The 27,845-nt window shown below is 46.1% G+C and overlaps 2 protein-coding genes across 3 annotated transcripts in view; both read right to left on the bottom strand.

Moving 5' to 3' along the window:
* Positions 1–27,845, bottom strand: part of LOC143767327 (uncharacterized) — a 760,398-nt gene that overhangs the window by 657,120 nt on the left and 75,433 nt on the right. The window lies entirely within an intron of this gene.
* Positions 66–23,869, bottom strand: LOC143767288 (uncharacterized). 2 transcript variants are annotated; one of them, XM_077255506.1, is made up of 7 exons: positions 23,754–23,869; positions 6,869–7,018; positions 6,560–6,739; positions 6,363–6,486; positions 6,182–6,279; positions 3,753–3,843; positions 66–1,200 (listed from the first exon to the last, which is right to left on the bottom strand). In XM_077255506.1, exons 1-7 carry the CDS (start codon positions 23,793–23,795, stop codon positions 446–448), a joined length of 1,440 nt encoding a protein of 479 aa, XP_077111621.1. In that variant the 5' UTR covers positions 23,796–23,869; the 3' UTR covers positions 66–445. The 2 variants fall into 2 exon arrangements, with proteins under 2 accessions (XP_077111621.1, XP_077111622.1); XM_077255507.1 differs by lacking the exon at positions 23,754–23,869 and adding an exon at positions 13,289–13,383 and having other exon boundaries at positions 78–1,200.

A 27,845-nucleotide genomic window follows, 5' to 3' on the forward strand; every position in this document is an offset into this window, starting at 1 on the left:
TGAGTACAAATTGCTGTGAGCTCATAATTGTGATACCTTTGAGCTCATCTGCATATAGGCAGTTTGGGAGAAGAGGTAGTATACCAGAGGTGACAATGCTATCGTAGTAGGAGAGCTGATAGAAGGATTTGTAAACTCAACAGTACTGACTTATTATCAAAGATGAATCTCAGCGCACACGAAATGTTTAAAAGTTGTACTTTATTGTGTATAAATACCAAAAGAAATCCGTAAAAAGAGATGTTTAAGTTGCATACATGTTACTATTGATCAGATAGTAACGTGAATTGCATTCCCTCTCTTTCACAGGCTGTAACGCTTGTGTTTTTTACTCTACCATCTGTCAAAAATAATTTTAAAAAGAAAATGGCTACTTCACTTTGTCAGTTGATGTGCAATAATACTTTATGTGTGTTAAACATTCACCACATTCTGAATATGAAAATTACTTTTCCCCTTTGTGAGTTCTCTTATGTCTAATAAGACTTGAATTGTGTGTAAAGCATTTTTCACATTCTGAACACGAATATGGCTTCCACCCTGTGTGAATTCTCTGATGTACAACAAAATTTGATTTATATGTAAAAGATTTTCCACATTCTGAACATAAAAATGGCTTTTCCACCATGTGAATTTTCCTATGACCAAGAAGATTGGTTTTTGAAGAAAAACATTTCCCACATTCTGGACATGAAAATGGTTTCTCCCCCGTGTGAATTCTCAGATGTTTAATAAGATTTTCTTTTACTCTAAAACATTTCCCACATTCTGGACATGAAAATGGCTTCTCGCCTGTGTGAATTCGCAGATGTTTACTAAGGTTTTCTTTTAGTGTAAAACATCTCCCACATTCCGGACATGAAAATGGCTTCTCCCCTGTGTGACATCTCTGATGTATAAGAAGAAGACATTTCTTTCCAAAAAATTTACCACATTCTGAACATAAAAATAGCTTCTTTGTTGTGTTAGTTCTTCGATTTTCACCACTCCTTCTGTTTTTTTTGTTTTTCTTAACAGTCTGTGATGAATCTGAAGATTGTAACTGTTGAGAAGGATCTGATGATAAATCTTCGTTATGCAGAGCTGGAGATAAATCTGAGATAATTGCATGCTCGTCATCTGTATCTTGGGCTACATTATGAGTACGTGCAGCAAACTCTGGAAATATCAGCGGTGCCTCTAATCTGCTGGTAGAGTCATCTGCCAAGAATACAACTAAATTTAATATTTTTAAATAAAAGCCTGGAAATATTACTAATTATAATATTTATACATTTTATAACGTTCTATACAAATTATACTAAAAGTTCCGTTATCAACTGATTAAGGCTAGTTTCACACTAGCGTTTTGAGGAGCTGCGGAGGACTGCGGACTTCCTCCGTGAAGCCCCGCCCTCGGCCGCACCTCCGCCGCTAGCTCCACCTACTTCTGCATGCGGCCTGCGTACCTATCTTTAACATTAGGTACGCAGGTCGTGCGGTTGTATGTGGATGCTTCCACATGCGTCGTTTTGATGATGCGGCGAAAAAAAATAAATTGCTACCAGCTGCGCCCTACGCTGGTCGCAGGGTATCATCTGCATGCGCAAACGCACGCCAAAATGCACTTAAACGCATGCTTACGCTGCATTTTTAATCCGCATCAGCTTACACATGACGCCAAGAAAAACGCTGCGTTTGCATGCGTTTCTGCCTGCGTTTGCGTTGTTTATGCGCATGCATTTGATATTTCCAGGATGGCGTGTCTCAATCAGTTACTGGACATGCGCAGTCCGAAGTATGCAGGCGCATCAAATGCATGCGTACACAATGCGTTCCCATAGACAGTAATGCGTTGTTTATACGCACTCATCCGCATGCGTATGCCTGTGCATATTTGACGCCTCAAAAAATACATGTTGCATTCGCCGGACACCGCGAAACGACGTATGCTGACACATCCGCATACAAACTGATGTCAATGCATGTCCCTCCGTACCCAATGTTAAAGGTAGGTACACATGCCACATGCGGACAGTACACAGGCCTATGCTGCGCAAAAAAACACTAATGTGAATCCAGCCTTAGCTATGTGCAACCTGTGTGGTTGCAGAGACCCCGGTCACCAGACTACAGTGGGAGGTCAAAGTGAGTCAGGTGAAAGTTACTCAGTCTCTATGCAATGGTTGTTTCTTCCTCGCTGCTGTAATAGACATTTGTGTGTGGCAATGTTTGTATTTTTCTATATGCATGAGTGTGTGTATTTTTCAGTGCATGTGTGCTGTCCGTATTTACCATTGCAAAGGATAGGAGAAGCTTTGTAATTTATTTATCTATCCATATGTGAAAATCACTGATGACACACTGATGGGGAAAACAGACACACGGACCAAACACTGATTTCACGATGATCCAAAAACTGATGACATCGGTACCATTTTTCACACGTGTTTAAACACAAACATGTGAATGAGGCCTTACTGTGTGACGGGCATGCCCCAACTGAAGAAGCATTAGCGAAACGGCGCTCATCGGGCTTGGGACAATAGCATTGGTACTCCAACCTTAGTGCACGGCTACTCCTGATCAAATATCTGCACCACAGGTAAATTAACTCCATGATGTGAATTTCCTTTCGCCTTCCTTTATTTTTTTGGCATCCTTGGGCATATGTAGTGACTTCACTTTCCAGTTTATTAGCAACTTTCAGTTGTACTCTCTGGACATATATCCTATAGTTGCCTCTTCTTTTAGGAATAACCAATATTTGGGACACATTTACATATTTAAGATTTTTTCCTGTGTGGGCTTATATAGAATTTACTGTGCCTGGATTGTTTTGTCTACAAATATAACCTCCATCTTTGTATAGCATAGATGGTTATTGGTTAAATTATATTCTATTATACCCTAGAAATTGTACCGTGCTATTTCCCTTTTTAGTACTGGTGGTATTAACACCCCTCCCTCTCCCATTATTATTTTTTGCCTCTATGTTATTCCATTTTCATTTTAATTATCTACCAATAAACTTATTATTTTAATTCATATATCCTCTTTCACTTCTTTCTTCTATGGTATTCCATATTAGAATATGGATGTTAGGAATATGTCAAGTTGTCTTCTGTTACATGGGAGTCCAGCTACTTTTCAAAGAGCCACTGACAGGGTCTTAGCCACCCAAAAAAAGTATGTAGCTGCCTACTTGGATGACATTGCCATATTTAGGATTTAACACTATAAACCAAAGGAATGGCCATAATGGAGCTGTGATACTGATCAATCTGATATCTGACATAAAGGGATCTGCTCAGAGGCTGATGAATACTCATGAAGTTTTCATAAAACAGCATGTTCTCTGCTTTGGGGCGGGACATGGGGTAGGGTTTTCTTCAGTCTCCACCACCCTTCTCTGCTTCTTGTGCATGTCACTGATTATTCAATGACCTGCCTCCTTTTTAAAATTGTGTGATCGTTGTGTGAGCGATGAATGCGCAGCGGGAGCCGGCGTCCTGTGTTAAGGACACTTCAATAAAATGGCACTGGAGGCGGCGCATGTTCAGATCGAGATTGTGGCTCAGTTCAGATCTGAAATCTTGATTTGCACATGCGCCACCAAAGGCGCCATTTTATTGAAGCCCTGCACACACACAGCGCCGGCTCCCACTGCGTAAGCGCCCATCCACACAATAATGGCGGCGACACTCGGTTAGCTCACGAGAATGCTTGGATAACACCTAATCTGAGAACCATCACTACTGGTTACTACTCACCTGAATCACTGTCTGTAGGTATTTCCACTTTAATCCATTCGAAATCCCTCTCATATGTCCCCGAAGTATTAATAAAGGTCAGATCTTCAGCCTACAAAAAATATTGTAAAAGTCACAGACAGATGGAGAAATTGAAAGAGATTAATTCTAAGAACAGAAAAGATCATAAATAAACATGACGACCACAAATGACAGCCATAGTTATCACATCCAACCAGCAGCCTCCATAACCAGAACACTGTGAGGTCAGGCAATATCTAATGTTTATGATCAGCTTTATCCTGTCATCTCCACCAAGTATAAAACATACACTGAATGACCACTTTACTAGACACTCATCTAGTAGCGTTGGATCTTCTTTAGCCTTCAGGACCTCAACAATTCATTGTTTCATCAATTCAAATAAGAGTTGATCGTTCTGCATGAATATTGGCCCTCGAGGGCATGATAGATTTTTACAGTTGCCAGACATTATATGGAGATACTAACCTTTTCTGAACAACCTGTTCTACCTCGTCCTGTAAAATTTCTACAGGATTATATAGAACTGGGAACTGTGAAGACCAGGGAAGCAAGAAAAACTCACTGTCATGTTCCCAGAAGGAATCAAAGACTATATGATCATTCTAGCATCAATCACTGCCCTAATGCAAAAAGGGCTGAAATTGATTGACCACAAAACCTAAGTAAATTCCTGTGCTGAAGAGTTGTTCGGCCTGACACTATAGTTGCAGTTTCAGCGTTGTATACTCAGTACAATTACACTGGCCAACAGTGAAAATGTTTCTGAAATGAAAATAGCTGGTTTGTAATAATTTTAGCATCCTAAAAACGAATATGTTACTTAAAAATCATTATTAGCTCTTGTTGCTGAGATACAGGTCATTTAAGATTATTATGCAGGAAAATAGGGAAATTTTGAATTTTCAACAAATGTGTATTGGTAAACCTGATTACAGACCTGTTGAACCAATGTCAGCCATTTTATAAATTGTGTCTGCATAGTTTGTACTAATTGAAGTCTCTTTCTCTTGTTGCAGTAATTTTGTGGAGAGAATTTACACTTTGAAAATGCCTCGTAAATGTGCAAATATTGTTAACAATTTTTGTTACGTGTGTGGTTATGTGACATTTGCCAACCAAAGAAGACCAATTACTCCACTTGTGAAGACTGCTTACCATCATTACTTTGCTTATACGTGGCACTTAAATACGTGGCACTTATACGTGGCACTTAAATACGTGGCACTTATATACGTGGCATTTTGAGACCTATAATTTTTCCACATTTTGGTCCACAGAGTCATGTGAGGTCTTGTTTTTTGCGGGACGAGTTGACGTTTTTATTGGTAACATTTTCGGACACGTGACCATTTTTTATCACTTTTTATTCCGTTTTTTGTGAGGCAGAATAACCAAAAACCAGCTATTCATGAATTTCTTTATACCGTTCTGCGTTTGGTAAAATTGATAAAGCAGTTTTATTCGTCGGGTCAGTACGATTACAGCGATACCTCATTTATATCATTTTTTAATGTTTTGGCGCTTTTATACGATAAAAACTATTTTATAGAAAAAATAATTATTTTGGCATCGCTTTATTCTGAGGACTATAACTTTTTTATTTTTTTGCTGATGATGCTGTATGGCGGCTTGTTTTTTGCGGGACAAGATGACGTTTTCAGCGGTACCATGGTTATTTATATCCATCTTTTTGATCGCGTGTTATTCCACTTTTTGTTCGGCGGTATGGTAATAAAGCGTTGTTTTTTGCCTCGTTTTTTTTTTTTTTTCTTACGGTGTTTACTGAAGGGGTTAACTAGTGGGACAGTTTTATAGGTTGGGTCGTTACGGACACGGCGATACTAAATATGTGTACTGTACTGTGCAATTTATACTCTTGTAATGAATTCTTCTCGCTACCTACAGCACATACTTCCATGGCGTGTATCTAAAAAACGAGAGCTAATTAAACAATTCTGTGGGTATATTTGAGTTTCTCGACCCAAAATTAGTAATATTTGCCTATTTTCATCAAAGAAACATAAAAAAAGTTGTTTTTTGTTGGCCTGTGTTATTGATGAACTCTGCAGACTCCTTTCTCTGATGCTTATATCCATAAAACTCCGTTTTGATGGATGCTTTTTACTGAATCACAATATTCACAGTATACTCTCAACACAACACACAACAGTATGTACTAAATGTTTAAATTCGATCAGATCACTTTATATTTATAACTGATCTAATGGAGTTTCTTCTCCACTTACATGTCCATACAGAGAAACTACAACTGTAAATGGCTGGTGTCTGTAAAAAATTGGCCATTCAGTGTAGAATACTAGGAGATAAAACAAGACTGAACACAAAACCTTCACAGCCGTCTACACATCATAGGGGAGATTTCATGACACCTTCTCCCCATCTACCTGATCAACCTGAGGAAACTCGGGATCTTCTTCTGAACAGTCTTGTGAAAGAAGAGGACGGGGACATCTCTCTGGTGTTGTCCTCTCACTCAATAGAACTGTAGGAAACACACACAGGGACTGAATTCATTCTTTACATAGAGATAATTATAGGCCGTGTGTATTTAGTCCTGTCTATTACCTGGTGATGTGAGGGGCTGGGGAACCTCCATCATGACGTCCTTGTACTGATCTTTATGTCCTTCTAAATACTCCCACTCCTCCAAGGAAAAATACACGGCGACATCCTGACACTTTATAGGAACCTGACACATACAATGATACCGTCATCCCCCGATCCCTTCATAACATTACTGTATAATGTCCCAGCAGTGTCACCTCTCCAGTCAGCAGCTCAATCATCTTGTATGTGAGTTCTAGGATCTTCTGGTTATTGATGTCATCATGTATCAGGGGGTGAGTTGGAGGCCCCGTGATTGGGCTCAGGGGTCTTCCCTGTCCCTCAGACACAGGGGCTTGACAGCACTCACTAGGGGTCTTCTTCACTGCTGTATAATCCTGGTTATGGAGAGACACATTAATAAACCTCACTACAGACATTCCCAGAGTCCTCACCTCTCCAGTTCTGTCCATCTTTTATTCCCATAGATAAGAATGGTGTAATGTGACGTCATCAGAATCTCTCACCTCTCCAGTAAGCCGGAAGAGGATCTCTAGGGTGAGGTGTAATATCCTCTCCGCCATCTTGTCCCTGTTCCTATCCATCCTTGTAGGGTCACTCAGGAGAATTCTCTTATATAGAAGATCTCCACTGAGAGGTTCCGATATTGTAGGGGCCTGAATGGGGAGAAGATGACGATGTAACATCATAAAGATCCTAAGTAGGAATACAATTACTGGTGATAATAGGGGGAAACAAGATGATCTAGAATGTGTAGATAATGATATGACATACTCTTCTTGCACTCTGGCATATAGAGAGTAACACAACCAGGCGAACCTTTTCCAGAAACGTCTTACGAATTTCAGATTTATCAGCACTTCTGGTGGAGGAGATCAACGCAGGAAATATGGACAGATCTGCACTACACGTTGCTTCTACTTGGGTCTGACCATAAAAAGTTTCCCTTGATGATATTTTATATAGGGTCTTTTCCAGACCCGTCTCCACTGCCTTTGTTAAGTTAGGACGAGGATTGTTAATCCAAAGCCAAGAGAGATCCAGTCTTAGCTGGGTGCAGCCACGCTCTGGCACTGACTGACAGACAACTCAGCATTGCATCACTACAGAACCGGATGTCAATCAGTGGCGTAGTTGACGCCGGGCTGACTATGACATGAGAATTATTGAAGCCGCGTCCCTATGACTGAAAGCCTGAGTTAATTTCCTCCCGGCAGTGGGACTCTCAGTGCGGGTGTCGGTCAGGTCCAGAAAGCTATTAACCTGCTGATTTACCCCATGTCTGAAGGTTAATAGCTTTTTTCTTTTAACATGGCAGGATCAATAAAAGGCCTTATATCTTATTTAATATTTTCCCAAAGAAATCTCCCAGTGGAAAAATAGCACGGATACGTTTCCAAACATATTTTTACTATCCTCGCAAACACCAAACATGACTACGATATATCCATAATTCGGGGTGATATTACATTTCTGTGGTTTGCCACTGATATTAAAACATTGTGTTTGCAGCCACAGAAACAATTACGGTACGCTCCCTGAGCACAGAAATATTCATTTATAGTTCTGACATTAACGATATGGCATGAAAGATACTGCGTTTCCATTGCCAAGTGAGGCCTGAATCAGTAACGTACTGTCTGTCATAGGTGCAATTATCTTCTCCTGTATTGATAGGCACCTCTTTGTCATTCTGACTTTTGATTAGAACTGCTGACAAGGGTGAGGCTAATCAGATGGACCTTACATATCTGTCCACAGTTCACTTCTTATTTAAAAATCACCTGATGAATTAAGAATGATCTCATCTATATATATAATTGTCTAAGGGGTATTTCCGTCTTTCTGTCTGTCGGCAACTTCCGTCACGGTTATTCATTCACTGATTGGTCTCGCCAGCTGCCTGTCATGGCTGCCGCAACCAATCAGCGACGGGCACAGTCCGATTAGTCCCTCCCTACTCCCCTGCAGTCACTGCCCGAAGCCCGCTCCATACTCCCCGCAGTCACGGCTCACACAGGGTTAATGCCAGCGGTATCGGACCGCGTTATGCCGCGGGTAACTCACTCCGTTACCGCCGCTATTAACCCTGTGTGACCAAGTTTTTACTATTGAGGCTGTCTATGCAGCTTCAATGGTAAACACATGTAATGTGAAAAATAATTAAAAAAAAATAACAAATCATTATATACTCACCTTCCGCCGCCTTTCCGACGCTCCGGTGACCGGTCCATGCAAGCGGCAGGTTCCGGTGCTAAGTTTGGTGTGCGACAAGGACCTGCCATGACGTCACGGTCATGTGACCGCGACGTCATCACAGGCCCTGCGCTCCTGCGCGAGCAGGACCTGCCATGACGTCACGGTCATGTGATCGCGACATCACCACAGGCCCTGCGTGAAGAAGCTGCGGTACCATGGGACAGGCAGGGACAGCGTCAGGAGCACCAGGAGCAGGTGAGTATTTCATATTCACCTGTCCGCGTTCCATCCGCCGGGCGCCGCTCCGTCTTCCCGTCCTCTTGCACTGACTGTGCAGCTCAGAGGGTGTGATGACGTATTAGTGTGCGCGCCGCCCTCTGCCTGAACAGTCAGTGCGGAGAGACGGGACGCTGAGGAGCAGCAACGAGAGGTGAGTATGTGATTTTTTTTTTTTATTGCAGCAGCAGCAGCAGCAGCATTACATCTGGTACAATGCTGTATGGAGCGTCTATGGGGCCATAAACAACTGCATGGAGCATTATATGGGGCATCTATGGGGCCATAACTGCATGGAGCATTATATGGGGCATCTTATGGGGCCATAAACAACTGCATGGAGCATTATATGGAGCATCTATGGGGCCATAACTGCATGGAGCATTATATGGGGCATCTATGGGGCCATAACTACATGGAGCATTATATGGGGCATCTTATGGGGCCATAAACAACTGCATGGAGCATTATATGGAGCATTATATGGGGCATCTATGGGGCCATAACTGCATGGAGCATTATATGGGGCATCTATGGGGCCATAACTGCATGGAGCATTATATTGAGCATCTATGGGGCCATAAAGAACTGCATGGAGCATTATATGGAGCATCTATGGGGCCATAAAGAACTGCATGGAGCATTATATGGGGCATCTATGGGGCCATAACTGCATGGAGCATTATACTACGTGACTGGGCAAAATACTACGTGACTGGGCAAAATACTACGTGACTGGGCAATATACTACATGACTGGGCAATATACTATGTGGACATGCATATTCTAGAATACCCGATGCGATAGAATCGGGCCACCATCTAGTATGTAATAAACAGCTGATTCGCGCACAAACATAATGTATATGCCTACTCAAAAGAGTATATAACTGACTGCATGTAACCAGTAAACTTTATGGCATCTGAACCAGATCACATCTGTCTCTGTCCCATCATTGCTCGAGCATCCTCATATCTGGCAACCACCCAATATCCCTGAGGGTCTGACTTGCAGACCACACCAACACTCACAGGATGTACCGTATATACTCGAGTATAAGCCGAGATTTTCAGCCCATTTTTTGGGGCTGAAAGTGCCCCTCTCGGCTTATACTCAAGTCATTGTCCCAGGGGGTCAGTGGGGGAGGGGGAGCGGCAGCTATCACGTCCTACTCACCCCCTCCTGGAGCGTCTCTGCAAGTCCCTGCTTCTCAGATGGTCTCTGGCGCCTGCAGCAGTCACGTGGTACCGCTCATTAAAATAATTAATATGGACACGTCTCCACTCCCATAGGCGTGGAGCACATATTCATTACTTTAATGAGCGGTACCATGTGACAGCTGAACACAGAAAGAGCTGCAGGCGAAAGAGACCATCTGAGAAGCAGAGACCGCACCAGGAGGGTGAGTATGACGGACGAGGGTGAGCCATGCGATATTAACCTGTCCCCGTTCCACCGCCGGGCTCTGTCTTCCGCGTCCTCTGGCTGTGACGTTCAGGTCAGAGGGCGCGACGCGGTTAGAGCAAGCCCTCTGCCTGAACAGTCACAGCCAGAGGACGCGACAGACATAGTGGCGCGTGGCGGTGGACCAGGGACAGGTGAATATCACAAGTGTCAGGGCCTGAGCCAGCGGCAACACCGGCACCTGGCCCCTAGCGACGAGAGGTGAGTGTGTCATTTTTTTTTTTTTTATCGCAGCAGCAGCGTTATACGGGGCATAATATCCTATGGAGCATCTTATGGGGCCATCAAGCTTTATGGAGCAGCATATGGGGCATAATATTCTATGGAGCATCTTATGGAGCCATTATTAACCTTTGTGCAGCATTATATGGGGCATATTTTTTGTATGGAGCATTATATGGGGCGTATTTTGTATGGAGCATCTTATGAGTCCCATCATGAACTGTATGGAGAATTATATAGGGCTCCTGATTCAATATGGATATTCAAAAACATTTAACCTACTGATGTCTCAATTAATTTTACTTTTATTGGTATCTATTTTTATTTTTGAAATTTACCAGTAGCTGCTGCATTCCTCACCCTAGGCTTATACTCGAGTCAATAAGTTTTCCGTTTTTTTTGTGGCAAAATTAGGGGTATCGGCTTACTACTCGGGTCGGCTTATACTCGAGTATATACGGTACTTCCAGAAACTGTTAGCTGCCACGTGTCCCGGGATATCAGATTCCAATTGATCTAATCCGGACTTGGGCAAAATCTGGACCTTTGGCTGTTCCAGTCCGGCTAGAGGACAGAGACAGCTGAAGGGCTGAAAATAGTGGCCCATGGTCACACCATGCCCTTCCCGCCCACCTGCGTCCCAATTTCACCTCTACCTAGCAGTGAATACATTGATGGAGGAGGGGGCCGCTGGTACCTTCTTCCACCAATCAGCATGTGCGACTGAGACAGCAGATGAGAGAGTACGGGAGAATCAGTGCATCAGAGACTGGAGCAGAGCACCGTGGGAACAGAAGCGGGGTTAGCATGTGGTTTCTTTTTTTTTTAAATATATGTATGGGATATATAGGAGGCTAATGAGGGTTCATACTGTATATAGGGGATATGTGGGGGCTCACATTGTATATAGGGGGCTCACACTGTATATAGAGAGGCTATGTGGCTGCTCAAAGTGTGTATAGAGATTCTACATGGGGTTCATACTTTATTTAGGGGGCTCACACTGAATATAGGGGCTATGTGGGAGCTCACACTGTATATACTGTAGGAGGCTTTGTGGGAGATCACACTTTATATAGGGAGGCTATGTGGGAGCTCACATTGCATATAGGGAGGCTATGTGGGGGTTCATCTTGTATATAGAGGGCTCATACTGTATATAGGAGGCTATGTGGGAGCTCACACTACACTACGTGTGGGCTTGTACTGCATATAGGGGCTGTATGTGAACTCATACTGCATACAGGAGGCTATGTGGGGGGCTCATGCTGTATATAGAAACCTATGTGGGGACTCACATTATATATAGGGAGGCGATGTGGGGTTCACACTGTATATAGGAGGCTATGTGGGAGCTCACACTGTATATAGGAGGCTATGTGGGAGCTCACACTGTATATAGGAGGCTGCGTGGGGGCTTGTACTACATATAGGGGCTGTATGTGCTCTCATACTGTATACAGGGGCTGTATGTAGATTCATTGCATATAAGGGGACTGTGTGGGCTGTTACAGTATATAGAGGGGTTGTGTGTGGGATCGCACTGTATAATGGGGTATGTGTATACTTAAAGGGAACCTGTCACCCCCAAAATGGCTGGTGAGGTAAGCTCACCGGCATCAGGGGCTTATCTACAGCATTCTGTAATGCTGTAGATAAGTCCCCGATGTATCCTGAAAGAGGAGAAAAAGACGTTACATTATACTCACCCAGGGGCGGTCCCGTTGCGGTCCGGTCGGATGGGTGTCTCCGGTCCGCTCCGGCGCCTCCCATCTTCATTCCATGACGTCCTCTTCGGGTCTTTACGCCGCGGCTCCGGCGTACTTTGTCTGCCCTGTTGAGGGCAGAGCAAAGTACTGCAATGCGCAGGTGCCGGGCCTCTCTGACCTTTCCGGCGCCTGCGCACTGCAGTACTTTGCTCTGCCCTCAACAGGGCTGACAAAGTACGTCTGCGCCGGAGCCGCGGTGTAAAGACCCGAAGAGTACGTCATGGAATGAAGATGGGAGGCGCCGGAGCGGACTGGAGACACCCATCCGACCGGACCGCAGCGGGACCGCCCCTGGGTGAGTATAATCTAACGTCTTTTTCTCCTCTTTCAGGTAACATCGGCGGCTTATTTACAGCATTACAGAATGCTGTAGATAAGCCCCTGATGCCGGTGAGCTTACCTCACCAGCCATTTTGGGGGTGACAGGTTCCCTTTAATTCTGCTCAATATTAAATGATACAAGTAATATTGATATAAAATAATTAGAATTAAAGGGGTACTCCCATCTCCAAGATCCTATCCCTATATGTAGCAGGTGTAATAATAATCATGTTAGCAAATACCTCGGATTAGTAATGGAGTATATTTCCTCTGATTCACTACGTGCAGGCATGGCAGGACATAGTGGCCGTAACCATGGATACTTAACAGCTAATTAACTGTCACTATATCAGTGGCCGTAACCATGGATACCTCAGCTCTTTCATTGCCTGCACATAGTGAATCAGAGGAAATATACTCCATTACTAATCGGAGGTATTTGCTAACATTAATATTACACTTGCTACGTACTGGGACAGGGTCCTGGAGATGGGAATACCCCTTTAATATCTTCACACTGATATTGCTCATGAGTCATTTCAGCCTATTGGTTCATCTTCACAACAGTGAGGGTCTCTCGAGTGGCCCCTCAGGAACACTAGCTGCCCACCCCTGGTCTAAACCCTAACTCCTCCATGGCGCCCAGTAATGGGGAATCTCCAGCACAGCACATACCTCCTCCTGCAGAGCCGCACACCAGGTATACGGTCCTGTGTGTATACTGGAGCTGCGGCTGTGAGGGAGGGGGTGACGTCACCGGAAGGGGCGGGGCCCACTGCTCCAGTGCAGAGTTGGTGTCAGGAAGGAGCAGTCAGTGTGCTGAGGCAGCAGCTCAGGAGGACTGCATGCTGGAGGGCTATGTGGGGGAAGAGGGTGACATGACTGGGGTAGCGCTGCATGCTGGAGGGCTATGTGGGGGAAGAGGGTGACATGACGGGTAGCGCTGCATGCTGGAGGGCTATGTGGGGGAAGAGGAAGACATGACTGGGGTAGCGCTGCATGCTGGAGGGCTATGTGGGGGAAGAGGAAGACATGACTGGGGTAGCGCTGCATGCTGGAGGGCTATGTGGGGGAAGAGGGTGACATGACTGGGGTAGCGCTGCATGCTGGAGGGCTATGTGGGGGAAGAGGAAGACATGACTGGGGTAGCGCTGCATGCTGGAGGGCTATGTGGGGGAAGAGGGTGACATGACTGGGGTAGCGCTGCATGCTGGAGGGCTATGTGGGGGAAGAGGGTGACATGACTGGGGTAGCGCTGCATGCTGGAGGGCTATGTGGGGGAAGAGGGTGACATGTCTGGGGTAGCGCTACATGCTGGAGGGCTATGTGGGGGAAGAGGAAGACATGACTGGGGTAGCGCTGCATGCTGGAGGGCTATGTGGGGGAAGAGGGTGACATGACTGGGGTAGCGCTGCATGCTGGAGGGCTATGTGGGGGAAGAGGAAGACATGACTGGGGTAGCGCTGCGTGCTGGAGGGCTATGTGGGGGAAGAGGAAGACATGACTGGGGTAGCGCTGCATGCTGGAGGGCTATGTGGGGGAAGAGGGTGACATGACTGGGGTAGCGCTGCATGCTGGAGGGCTATGTGGGGGAAGAGGAAGACATGACTGGGGTAGCGCTGCATGCTGGAGGGCTATGTGGGGGAAGAGGGTGACATGACTGGGGTAGCGCTGCATGCTGGAGGGCTATGTGGGGGAAGAGGGTGACATGACTGGGGTAGCGCTGCATGCTGGAGGGCTATGTGGGGGAAGAGGGTGACATGACTGGGGTAGCGCTGCATGCTGGAGGGCTATGTGGGGGAAGAGGGTGACATGACTGGGGTAGCGCTGCATGCTGGAGGGCTATGTGGGGGAAGAGGGTGACATGACTGGGGTAGCGCTGCATGCTGGAGGGCTATGTGGGGGAAGAGGGTGACATGACTGGGGTAGCGCTGAATGCTGGAGGGCTATGTGGAGGAAGAGGGTGACATGACTGGGGTAGTGCTGCATGCTGGAGGGCTATGTGGGGGAAGAGGGTGACATGACTTGGGTAGCGCTGCATGCGGTGGACTACCTGGGGAAGGCAGTGAGGTGACTCACGTGGGGTTACATGTTGGGGGACAGAAGTGGATGATGCTGGGGGCTGTCATGGGAATGAGTTAGTTACTGACATGAAGATGCATGCTGGTGGGTTGTGCGGGGCAGGGGCGTGCTGCGTGGGTCTGCAGAGAGGGGAGTGATGGCATTCTTGGTTAGCTGGGCAAGGAAGGTGGTGATGTTACTTGATGGGGCTGGAGGCTGTGCAGTGAAGGGGGCCATTTGACTTGTATGGGTCTGCATGATGGGGGGGGGGGGGGGGGGAGTGGTGACATGACTCATGTAGGGCTGCATGCTGGAGGGCCACTTGGGGGAAGGGGATGACGTGACTTGGGGCTGCATGTTGGAGTGAAGGGTGGTGATGTAACTCACATGGTGCTGCACGTTGGAGTACAATTACGGGTGGTGATGTGACTAGTGTAGGTCAGCGCATGGAAAGGGGTAATGTCACTTGTGTGGGACTGGGTGCTGTGTGGGGAAAGGGGTGGGACGCTGTGTGGGGCTGCTTGGGAATTGTGCAGGGAAGGGGTGCTGCATGCTAGGACTGTGAGGAGAAGGTGCAGGGGGCTGTGCAGGGAGGAGAGTGATGTCATTCGTAGTGGGCTGTGCGGGGAAGGTGGTGATGTTACTTGGATGGGGCTGCATGCTGGGGAGCTCTACGAGGAAGGTGATATTGCATGCTGGGGGCTGCTTGGGGGTGATGTGACTCATGAGGTACACGGGAAAGTAAGTACTTGGGCCTACACATTGATTTGGTTGTGCGAAGAAGGTTATATCACCTGCGTGGGCAAGGGGTGATATTCCTTACTTCATCCCTTGGACTTACTCAGTTGTCCTCCTCAGCCACCCACACAGACGGACATATATTAGACCTGGTCTTCACCTGTCTGCTCTCCATCTAACTTTACCACCTCCCCTCTCCCTCTGACAACCATGTACTCACTTTTTCATCCCTGTCCTTCTCACCTGTCACCCATGTCCAGCAACATGCGCACCCCTGCAGAAACCTTGCACACCTAGACACCCACACGCTCTCTGACTCTATTCTACCACTGTCATCCATAGCCTCACTCCACGACACACAGTGCCACTGCTTTCTACAATGCCACTCTTGCATCAGCTATTGACGCGGTCGCCCCTCTTGTTCATGGCAGAGTGCGTCGTATCAACAGACAACCCTGGCACAATAACACCACTTAAAAGCTCCGGCAAGTGTCCAGGGTTCCAGAGCTGCGTTGGAAGAACAAATTCGCAAGATGACTTCACTGCATTCAAACAGGCAACACTCACTTTCAAATCTGCCCTCACCTCTCTTAAACAGACCTACTACACAACCCTCATGTCTTCCCTATCCTACAACCCCAAACAGTTATTCAAAACTTTTAACTCCCTCCTCCGCCCACCACTGCCCCCTCCAACCTCCCTCATCTCAGCTGAGGACTTGGTCACACACTTTAAAAATAAGATTGACCAAACAATGCAAGTCTTCATTGTTCAACCACCACAACCCCTTTTGTATACAAGACCAATGCCCAAACCCTATCATCTCCCTATCCAACATCATGGATGAAGGGGAGTGTAATTGTCTCCTCTCCAAATCGTACCTCACCACCTGTGCGCTTGACCCCATCCCACCTCCTCAACCTCACCACCACTCTTATCCCATCCCTAACCCACTTCTTCAACCTATTGCTAACTTCTGGTATCTTCCCTTCTGCTTTCAAACGTGCCACAATCATGCCTATCTTTAAAAAGCCAACCCTCACCCAACTGCTATATCCAGCTATCGCCCAAAATCGCTCCAATTTGCTTCCAAATTCCTGGAGCAGCACGTCCACGCTGAACTTTCCTTCCACCTCTCATCAAACTTGCTCTTTGACAATCTACAATCTGGTTTCCGCCCTCTTCACTCCACTGAGACAGCCCTGACCAAAATTACTAATGGCCTACTTACAGCCAAAGCTAATGGACAATACTCTATACTCCTCCTAGACCTGTCCTCTGCTTTCGACACTGTTGACCACTGCCTCCTACTACAGATCTTCTCCTTTGGCATCAAAGACCTCGCCCTATCCTGGGTCTCCTCATACCTTTGCAACCGCACATTCAGCGTCTCCCACTCTACCTCCTCATCCCACCCTCTCTCTATTGGAGTCCCCCAAGGCTCTGTTCTAGGACCCCTACTTTTCTCAGTCTATACACTTGACCTTGGACAACTCATAATTCCCATGGATTCCAGTACCACCTTTATGCTGATGACACTCAGATCTACCTCTCTGGCCCAGTCGTCACCTCTCTGCAGTCCAGAATCCCAGATTGTCTATCAGCCATATCCTCCTTCTTCTCATCTCTCTTCCTCAAACTCAATGTGGACAAATCTGAACTCATCATCTTTCCTCCATCTCACAGATCTTCCTTACCTGACCTATTGCAATTAATGACATCACGCTTTCCCTCGTACCGGAAGTCCGCTGCCTCAGAGTAACCCTTGACTCTGCCCTGTCCTTCAAACCGCACATCCAAGGTCTTTCCACCTCCTGTCGCTTACAGCTCAAAAATATCTCCAGAATCCGTCCTTTCGTCAATTTACTAAAATGCCTGTGCATGCCATCATCATTTTCTGCCTCGACTACTGCAACATCCTTTTCTGTGGCCTCTCTGCTAACATTCGTACCTCTACAGTCCATCCTTAACTCTGCTGCCCGATTAATTCATCTCTCTCCTCGCTACTCTTCTGCTTCTCCCCTCTGCAAATCTCTTCCCTGGCTCCCATTCCCTCAGCGTATCCAGTTCATATTACTAATACTGACCTAGGAGGCCATCTATAACCTGTCTCCTCCATATGTCTCTGAACTAATCTCCCGATATCTTCCCTCATGTAATCTCCGGTCCTCCCAAGACCTCCTCTCCACACTTATTTGCTCCTCACCCAACCGCCTCCAAGACTTCTCCCAAATATCCCCCATCCTCTGGAATTCTTTGTCCCAACACGTCCGACTATTAACCACATTCGGATCCTTCAGACAGAACCTGAAAACCCACCTCTTCAGGAAAGCTTACAGCCTGCACTGACCCCGCTGCCTCCTCACTACTACCGTAGCTACCGCGTCACCAACATCAGAGCTGCTTCAACCCCCCAACCTACTGTCTCCTTCCCCACCATCCTGTAGAATGTAAGCCCGCAAGGGCAGGGTCCTCTCCTCTCTGAATAAGTCTGTGATTGTTAGTTTGTTTACTGTAAGTGATATCTGTAATTTGTATGTAACCCCTTCTCATGTACAGCACCATGGAATAAATGGTTCTATATAAATAAACATCACTTTCATGGCATTGTATGTGGGGGTAGTCTGTAGAAGGTGATGTCACTCACGTGGGGCTGTTGGGGGGAGGTTGTGATGTCAAGTGGGGCTGTTGGTGGAGGCTGTAATGTCACGTGAGGCTGTTAGCGATGGGAAAGCTGTGATGTCATGGGAGGCTGTTGGGGAGGCTGTGTGTGTCACTCACGTGGGGCTGTTGGGGGAAGGCTGTGTGTCACTCGTGAGGGGCTGTTGAGGGGAGGCTGTGTGTCACGTGGGGCTGTTGGGGGAAGGCTGTGTGTCACGTGGGGCTGTTGGGAAGACTGATGTAACGGGCTGCTGAAGGGGAGTTCTGTGATGTCACTCGCGTTTGGAGAATGTGATGTCACTCACGTGGGGCTGTTGGGGTGGAAGGCTGTGATGTCACATGGGGTTGTTGGGGGAGCTGTGATTTCACGGGCTGTTGAGGGGGAAGCTGTGATGTCACTCACGTGGGGCTGTTGGGGTGGAAGGCTGTGATGTCACATGGGGCTGTTGGGGAAGCTGTGATGTCACGTGGGGCTGTTGAGGGGGAAGCTGTGATGTCACTCACGTGGGGCTGTTGGGGTGGAAGGCTGTGATGTCACATGGGGCTGTTGGGGAAGCTGTGATGTCACGTGGGGCTGTTGAGGGGGAAGCTGTGATGTCACACGTGGGGCTGTTGGGGGAAGGCTGTGATGTCACACGTGGGGCTGTTGGGGATGGGAAGGCTGTGATGTCACGGAATGGGAAGGCAGCGATGTCATGTAGGGCTGTTGGGGGGGAGGATATGATGTCACTCACGTTGGGCTGTTGGGGATGGGAAGGCTGTGATGTCACTCATGTGGGGATGGGAAGGATGTGATTTCACTCACGGGATGGGAAGGATGTGATGTCACTCAGGTGGGGCTGTTGGGGAGGCTGTGATGTCATTCACGTGGGGCTGTTGGGGAAAGGCTGTGATGTCACTCGTGGGGCTGTTGGGGAAGCTGTGATGTCACGTGGGGCTGTTGAGGGGGAAGCTGTGATGTCACATGTGGGGCTGTTGGGGGAAGGCTGTGATGTCACACGTGGGGCTGTTGGGGATGGGAAGGCTGTGATGTCACGGGATGGGAAGGCAGCGATGTCACGTAGGGCTGTTGGGGGGGAGGATATGATGTCACTCACGTTGGGCTGTTGGGGATGGGAAGGCTGTGATGTCACTCATGTGGGGATGGGAAGGATGTGATGTCACTCACGTGGGGATGGGAAGGATGTGATGTCACTCACGTGGGGATGGGAAGGATGTGATGTCACTCGTGGGGCTGTTGGGAGGCTGTGATGTCACTCTCGTGGGGCTGTTGAGTGGTGGCTGTGATGTCACTCTCGTTGGGCTGTTGGGGGGAGGCTGTGATGTCACGTGGGGCTGTTGGGAATCTGTGATGTCACTCACGTGAGGCTGTTGGGGGAGGCTGTGATGTCATTTATGTGGGGCTGTTGGGGAGGCTGTGATTTACCTCACATGGGGCTGTTGGGGGGCTATGATATCACTCACGTGGGGCTGTTGGGGGAAGGCTGTGATGTCACTCACGTGGGGCTGTTGGGGGAGGCTGTGACGTCACTCACATGGGGCTGTTGGGGGGAGGCTGTTGTCACGTGGGGCTGTTGGGGAGGCTGTGATGTTACTCACGTGGGGCTGTCGAAGGGGGAGTCTGATTCACTCACGGGCTATCGGGGGCAGTCTGATTCACGTGGGGCTGTCGGGGGAGGCTATGATGTCATTTACGTGGGGCTGTTAGGGGGAAGCTGTGGTGCTGTCATGTCATTCACGGGCTGTTGGGGAGGCTGTGATGTCACTCACGTGGGGCTGTTGGGGGGAGGTTGTGATGCTGTGATTTCACTCTCGTGGGGCTGTTGGGGGGAGGCTATGATTCACGTGGGGCTGTTGGGGGGGAGGCTGCGATTCACTCACGTGGGGCTGTTGTGGGGGAGGCTGTGATGTCACTCATGTGGGTCTGTTGGGGGGGAAAGGCTGTGATATCACTCACGTGGGGCTGTTGGGAAAGGCTGTGATGTCACGTGGGGCTGTTGGGGAAAAGGCTGTGATGTCACGTGGGGCTGTTGGGGGGGGAGGCTGTGATGTCACTTGTGTATTTTTTGCGTTCAGTGTCACTTATTGCCAATGTGGCTTAATTCTACGTTAATTTTGTACAGTTCAGTGTCATATACTATGATAAGGATCTGATGATAAATCTTCGCTATGCAGATTTGGAGATAAATCTGGGATAATTGCATGCTTGTCATATGTATCTTGTGTTATGCGTTGATTATCTGCAGTAAATTCTGGAAATATCAGCTGTGCCTCTAATCTGCTGGTAAAGTCATCTGCCAAGAATAAATCTTTATTAATATTTTAAGGCTGTTATTGAAAAATATTTAATAATCATATTTACACATTTTATAATATTGTATGCAAATGATGCTAAAATTTTGTTCTGTTATCAACTGATTTAAGGCAGTGGTGGAAACAGTAAATTTCAAAGCCAGGACTAATATAGCTTAGGATGTTAGGTCACCAGGTTTGTGCCGTTTTTCACTTCTCTGTTGAAGCCAAGTTCTTCATTGATCCATGTTTTAGTGTGTCCGTCACCAAACGTTAGTGAAATATGCAAACTTTATATTTAGTGAAATATTTAGTGGAGATTTATTAAAGGGAACCTGTCACCACCCCCCCCCCCCCAGGCATTTTTAACTAAAAGAGCCACCTTGTGCAGCAGTAATGCTGCATTCTGACATGGTGGCTCTTTTAGTTCTGGGTGCTGTAACTGCCGAAATAATCAGTTTTGTAATTTGTCCTAAATACCTTTTCTTCAGTCAAGGAGGCAGGCGTTTCCCCCCTGCTGCAGATGCCACACAGCCGTCACTCAAGTCTTCTTGGCGCCGGGCGCTGCCTCCTCCGCACTGTTTTGAAATCAGCCGGCGCCTGCGCTCTTTTTCTCCTGCCTTGGGCAGGCGCAGTGAGCGCTGCCCGTCTGTCCTCATATGCAGCCCAGCTGACTGCGCCTGTGCGGCCGCCCTGCCTGTGAATCCCAGCCCCGCAATGTGAATAAATCAGAAGACACTGCGGGGCTGGGATTCACAGGCATTGCATCCGCACAGGCGCAGTCAGTTGGTTGTGCTTTCACACTCGTGGAAGCATGAGATGGACTCTACAACCCACACAAGTGGCTCAGGTAGTGCAGCTCATCCAGGATGGCACATCAATGCGAGCTGTGGCAAGGTTTGCTGTGTCAGCGTAGTGTCCAGAGGCTGGAGGCGCTACCAGAAGACAGGCCAGTACACCAGGAGACGTGGAGGTGGTTGTAGGAGGGCAACAGCCCAGCAGCACCGTTACCTCCGTCTTTGTGCAAGGAGGAACAGGAGGAGCACTGCCAGAGCCCTGCAAAATGACCTCCAGCAGGCCACAAATGTGCATGTCTCTGCACAGACCGTTAGAAACCGACTCCATGAGGATGGCCTGAGGGCCCAAAGTCCACAGATGGGGGTTGTGCTCACAGCCCAACACCGTGCAGGACGCTTGGCATTTGCCACAGAACACAAGGATTGGCAAATTCGCCACTGGCGCCCTGTGCTCTGCACAGATGAAAACAGGTTCACACTGAGCAGATGTGACGAAGTCTGGAGATACCGTGGAGAGCGATCTGCTGCCTGCAACCTTCAGCATGACCGATTCATGAATGGACACCTGGTCCTGTATATTCTGGCCTAGTCATGGTTTAATGGGTGCCCCCCTCCCTTGTGCTTTCCACCTGTTCATTTTTGGTACTTTTAATGATATTTAAATAAAAGTATTTTATATAGGATCTTCATGGCTGTTGTTTCTTTGTTGTTTTGCGTTATATATTTTTCAGCTGATCCTTATTAGTCCCTATTGCATATTGGATTTTCTTCCTGATATGACATACGCTACGTATTTGGTATTGTAATATGCTTGCCTCAATACTTTTGCATTAGGTACCGAGTTGGAATCCTCAGACCCCTTGTGAGACCATATGCTGGTGCGGTTGACCCTGGGTTCCTCCTAGTGCAAGACAATGCCAGACCTCATATGGCTGGAGTGTGTCAGCAGTTCCTGCAAGATGAAGGCATTGAAGCTATGGACTGGCCCGTTCCCCAGACCTGAATCCAATTGAGCACAACAGACTGTCCAGGAGTTGGCGGATGCTTTAGTCCAGGTCTGGGAGGAGATCCCTCAGGAGACCATCCGCCGTCTCATCGGGAGCATGCCCAGGTGTTATACAGTAGAGAGGTCATACAGGCAACGTGGAGGCCACACACAATACTGAACATCTTTTACTTGTCATGAGGCATTTCCACTGAAGTTGGATCAGCCTGTAATTTGATTTTCCACTTTGATATTTTGATTTACATTGACAATTGCTATGTTTTATTGTTCTGAACACATTCCACTATGCAATGAATAAAAATTTGCAACTGGAATATTTCATGCTGAGATATCTAGAATCTGGTAGTTTAGTGTTCCCTTTATTTTTTTTAGCAGTGTATATACATGTAGATCGATATATAGCACAAATCATGGTCTCCTACAACCGCCAGCCAGAAGACTGTTGTCAGGGCGAGCACTGGGGTCTTCAGCATACCCTGGTCATTATGGCAGACCAGCAGCGCCCAGTGATCACATCAAAGGGACGATGATTGGCGATTAGAACAGCATGCTGTAAATGCCTCTGTCAGAAAATGACAGCGGCATTGGACTGGTTAATGGCTTTTAGAGGCAGTTGATGTCTGTATAACACAGCCATCATGTGCTAGGAATTGTCTTGCCTTTTTTCCCAAAATTACAACTTTCTTATTTTTTTCATTGCCATAGACCTATTAGAGCTGGATGTTTTGTTGTAGGATGAATTCTAGGTTTCAATGATGTCAATCATTTTTACTGTACAACAGACTAGAAAGCAGTTAAAAAAAATCCTGTTGTGTTTAAATGGTGAAAAAAAAAATGCAAAAATGTTATTTTGGGGGGTTTTCTTACAACAGGATTCTCCAGATAAGAACGATTATAACCATCACAAATATGGAAAGTTTTTGTTTTATTTAAGGAATTGAAAAAAAAAATCAGAAGTTTGAAAAAAAAATTAGTCTGTGTCACTATTTTCTGAGACTCATAATTTTTTTTTTTTCCCGTTGACGGAGCTGTGTGAAGGATGGGGTTTTACCTGGTGAACTGGTGTTTTTATCGGTACTAGCTTACAAAACATGAAATGTTTTGATCGTATCTTTTTTTTATACGCTCAGGAGCTGCAGCAGTTTATTTTATTTTTTTCACCTCAAGGAAACTTTTATTCTCTTTACGGTAATATGACAGTCTATTATGAAGACTTGTATTTTCGTATGTGGGTAAAAAGACCCATTTTAATTAATACATTTGAAACTTTCCCATTTATGCAATACATTTTCTGCCAATCCAATGAAACATCAATATTCTGTGTAAAGCTTTATACACATCACTATTTTTGATCAGTATTTGTATGCCAAAACCAAGAGTGTCTGCCAAACACAGAACAGATATCAATCTTTCAATTAAAGTTTTCACTGTAAGTTCTACTCCTAGTTTTAGAATAGAAACACTGATGAAAAATTTTGATGTGTGCATAAGCCCTAACAACCCCCCAAAAAAATCACCACTTAATTCTACAAGCAGTGACTGAGTGGAATCTGTGACTACTCTGCATTTAGAGGTCACTACTCACCTGTGCGGTTATGTGTAGGAATATCCTCTTTACCCCGATCATCACCCATCACGAACAGTATGTCTCTGTAATATTAATATGGGGCAGATCTTTACCCTGAAAACAAAAAGTGTAACAGTCACAGATAGATGGAAAGGTCATAATAAATTATCTTGAACAACAGAAAAGAGTTTAAAATTATTAAGATGACCACTGATATAGAAGGGTTAATAGTTTGCCTTTAAGTGCCTTTTGCCTTTAATTGCTAGAATTACTAGAATCTGTTGACGCAGTAGTCTGATGGTCTCCTCTTCAGGTCGGTTTCACACGTCAGTGGCTCCGGTATGTGAGATGACAGTTTCCTCACGTACCGGAGACACTGACACACGTAGACACATTCAAATCAATGTGTCTCTGCACATGTCAGCGTGTTTTTGCGGACCGTGTGTCCGTTTGAAAAACACGGAGACATGTCAGTGTTCGTGGGAGCGCACGGATCACACGGACCCATTAAAGTTAATGGGAGGTGGAGCCGCATATTCATCAACTGTAATGAGCGGCACCACGTGACCGCTCATACAGGAGAAGCTGCGGGGCGGAGAGAGCAAGCGTCGAGGGAGGCGGGTGAGTATTTTAATGCCGGCGGCCGGGCGCACAGGGGGTGGGAGGGGGGAGGATGCCCGAAAGTTTATTTTAAACTTATACATATATAATTCCCAATTAAATCAGAAAAAAAGAGGTACCCAAATTATAATTAGGAAATAGCAAAAAAAAGGGACCTAAAATATAACATTTAATCAAACCATTAAAATGACCTAACACAACACAAAAGGACAAACATGTATATTAATCAACCAATAGTTGATCAGAAAATAATCTGATAAGTCCAGAGACAAAGAAATATTAGTTTAAGACAGTCCTATTCAGACACAGCAGAAGAACCAGATGCATGAAACACAATGATATTAATGCGACTGTCAGATACCAGCATGTGTGAAACAATAAATCAGTACCACTGATAATCACCCATATTATGCTGTCACAAGTAGGGATACATAAATAAATAGAACGGTCTCACCAAATGATGAAAATGCCGCATAGGAAATGTATCCTCTCATTTGCATTAGACAGAAATCCAATTGATCATCTCACGATCACATAGATTATCTATATTCTGGACCACCTCCCTACGCGTTTCATTCCAGAAGAGAATCATCAGGGGACAGGGCAGTCAATCTGTGGTCTTGATGGAGTGCTCCGCCATTATTGGCACCTTCATAGAGCCTCTCATAAATGATTTCCATAAAGGTATCTCTTAAATAAGGTACTCATATCAGGGATAATGCCCCCTCATCAAATGCCAGCTGATCAGCAGCCAATCGCAAATCAGCTAACCAGCTGGAGCCCAGTGATTACACTTACCTCATTGGTGGCTCAGGGATTCAAAGTCCCGGGACGCATGGTGTTGGAACGCACTCCGAGAGAAAGCGTGCACAAGGCATGCAGACACTTCCGCATTGCTGCTGCAGGGCGCACATTGATGACTCACAGAAATGAGTCACTGAAACACATAGTGAACGTCCTTGAACGCAAGCGGTAAAGGGGCGTGTATTACAAGGCCATTGTGCCTTGTAATAAGAAGCTGGAATCGCTAAACCGGAAATGGTCATAGGCATAATACAAGCCCTTTACCGCTTGCGTTCCACGACGTTTTAAAAAATGGAATTTATACAGTTTATACACTCATATACACACCTAACGATATACACACACCAGTGTATACCCTCATATACACACACTCATATACACCAATAACCACTAACCCTAACGTAGGGTTAGAATTAGGGTTAGAATTAGAGTTAGGGTTAGAATTAGGGTTAGGGTTGCAATTAGGGTTAGGGTTACAATTAGGGTTAGGGTTACAATTAGGGTTACAATTAGGGTTAGAATTAGGCTATGTGCACATGGTGCGGATTTGGCTGCGGATCCGCAGCGGATTGGTCGCTGCGGATTCGTAGCAGTTTTCCATAACGTTTACAGTACCACGTAAACCTATGGAAAACCAAATCCGCTGTGCCCATGGTGCGGAAAATACAGCACGGAAACGCTGCGTTGTATTTTCCGCAGCATGTCAATTCTCTGTGCGGATTCCGCAGCGTTTTACACCTGCTCCATAATAGGAATCCGCAGGTGAAGTCCAGACAAAAAACACTGGAAATCCGCGGTAAATACGCAGGTAAAGCGCAGTGCGTTTTACCTGCAGATTGTTCAAAAACGGTGCGGAAAAATCCACACACAAATCCGCAACGTGGGCACATAGCCTTAGGGTTAGCGTTGGAATTAGAGTTAGGGTTGGAATTAGGGTTAAGACTAGGGTTAGGGGTGTGTTGCGGTTAGGGTTGGGATTAGGGTTAGGGGTGTTTTGGGGTTAGTGTTGGAGTTAGAATTGAGGGGTTTCCACTGTTTAGGCACATCAGGGGGTCTCCAAATGCGACATGGTGCCACCATTGATTCCAGCCAATCTTGCATTGAAAAAGTCAAATGGTGCTCCCTCCCTTCCGAGCCCCAACGTGCGCCCAAACAGTGGTTTACCCCCACATATGGGGTACCAGTGTACTCAGGAGAAACTGGACAACAACTTTTGGGGTCAAATTTCTCCTGTAACCCTTGGAAAAATAAAAAATTGCGGGCTAAAATATTATTTTTGAGGAAAGAAAAATTATTTTTTATTTTCACAGCTCTGCATTATAAACTTCTGTGAAGCACTTGGGGGTTCAAAGTGCTCACCACACATCTAGATACGGTAAGTTCATTTGGGGGTCTAGTTTCCAAAATGGGGTCACTTGTGGGGGGTTTCCACTGTTTAGGCACATCAGGGGCTCTGCAAACGCAACGTGATGCCCGCAGAGCATTCCATCAAAGTCTGCATTTCAAAACGTCACTACTTCACTTTCGAGCCACGGCATGTGCCCAAACAGTGGTTTACCCCCACATATGGGGTATCAGCGTACTCAGGACAAACTGGACAACAACACTTGGGGTCCAATTTCTCCTGTTACCCTTGGGAAAATAAAAAATTCCGGGCTAAAAAATCATTTTTGAGGAAAGAAAAATTATTTTTTATTTTCACAGCTCTGCGTTATAAACTTCTGTGAAGCAAATGGGGGTTTAAAGTGCTCACTATGCATCTAGCTAAGTTCCTTGGGGGGTCTAGTTTCCAAAATGGGGTCACTTGTGGGAGAGCTCCAATGTTTAGGCACACAGGGGCTCTCCAAATGCGACATGGTGTCCGCTAACGATGGAGATAATTTTTCATTCAAAAAGTCAAATGGCGCGCCTTCCCTTCCGAGCCCTTACCATGTGCCCAAACAGTGGTTTACCCCCACATATGAGGTATCGGTGTACTCAGGAGAAATTTACCAACAAATTTTAGGATCCATTTTATCCTGTTGCCCATGTGAAAATGAAAAAATTGAGGATAAAAGAATTTTTTTGTGAAAAAAAAGTACTTTTTCATTTTTACGGATCAATTTGTGAAGCACCTGGGGGTTTAAAGTGCTCACTATGCATCTAGATAAGTTCCTTGGGGCGTCTAGTTTCCAAAATGGGGTCACTTGTGGGGGAGCTCCAATGTTTAGGCACACGGGGGCTCTCCAAACGCGACATGGTGTCTGCTAAAGATTGGAGCCAAATTTTCATTCAAAAAGTCAAATGGCGCTCCTTCCCTTCCGAGCCCTGCCGTGCGCCCAAACAGTGGTTTACCCCCACATATGAGGTATCAGTGTACTCAGGACAAATTGGACAACAACGTTCGTGGTCCAGTTTCTCCTTTTGCCCTTCGGAAAATAAAAAAATTGTTGCTAAAAGATCATTTTTGTGACTAAAAAGTTAAATGTTCATTTTTTCCTTCCATGTTGCTTCTGCTGCTGTGAAACACCTGAAGGGTTAACAAACTTCTTGAATGTGGTTTGGAGCAGAGGTGTCAAACTGCATTCCTTGAGGGCCACCAACAGGTCATGTTTTCAGGATTTCCTTAGCATTCCACAAGGTGCTGGAATCATTCTGTGCAGGTGATTAAATTATCACCTGTGCAATACAAGGAAATCCTGAAAA

The sequence above is a fragment of the Ranitomeya variabilis genome, chromosome 4, assembly GCF_051348905.1.
Source record: "Ranitomeya variabilis isolate aRanVar5 chromosome 4, aRanVar5.hap1, whole genome shotgun sequence".
Lineage (NCBI taxonomy): Eukaryota > Metazoa > Chordata > Amphibia > Anura > Dendrobatidae > Ranitomeya > Ranitomeya variabilis.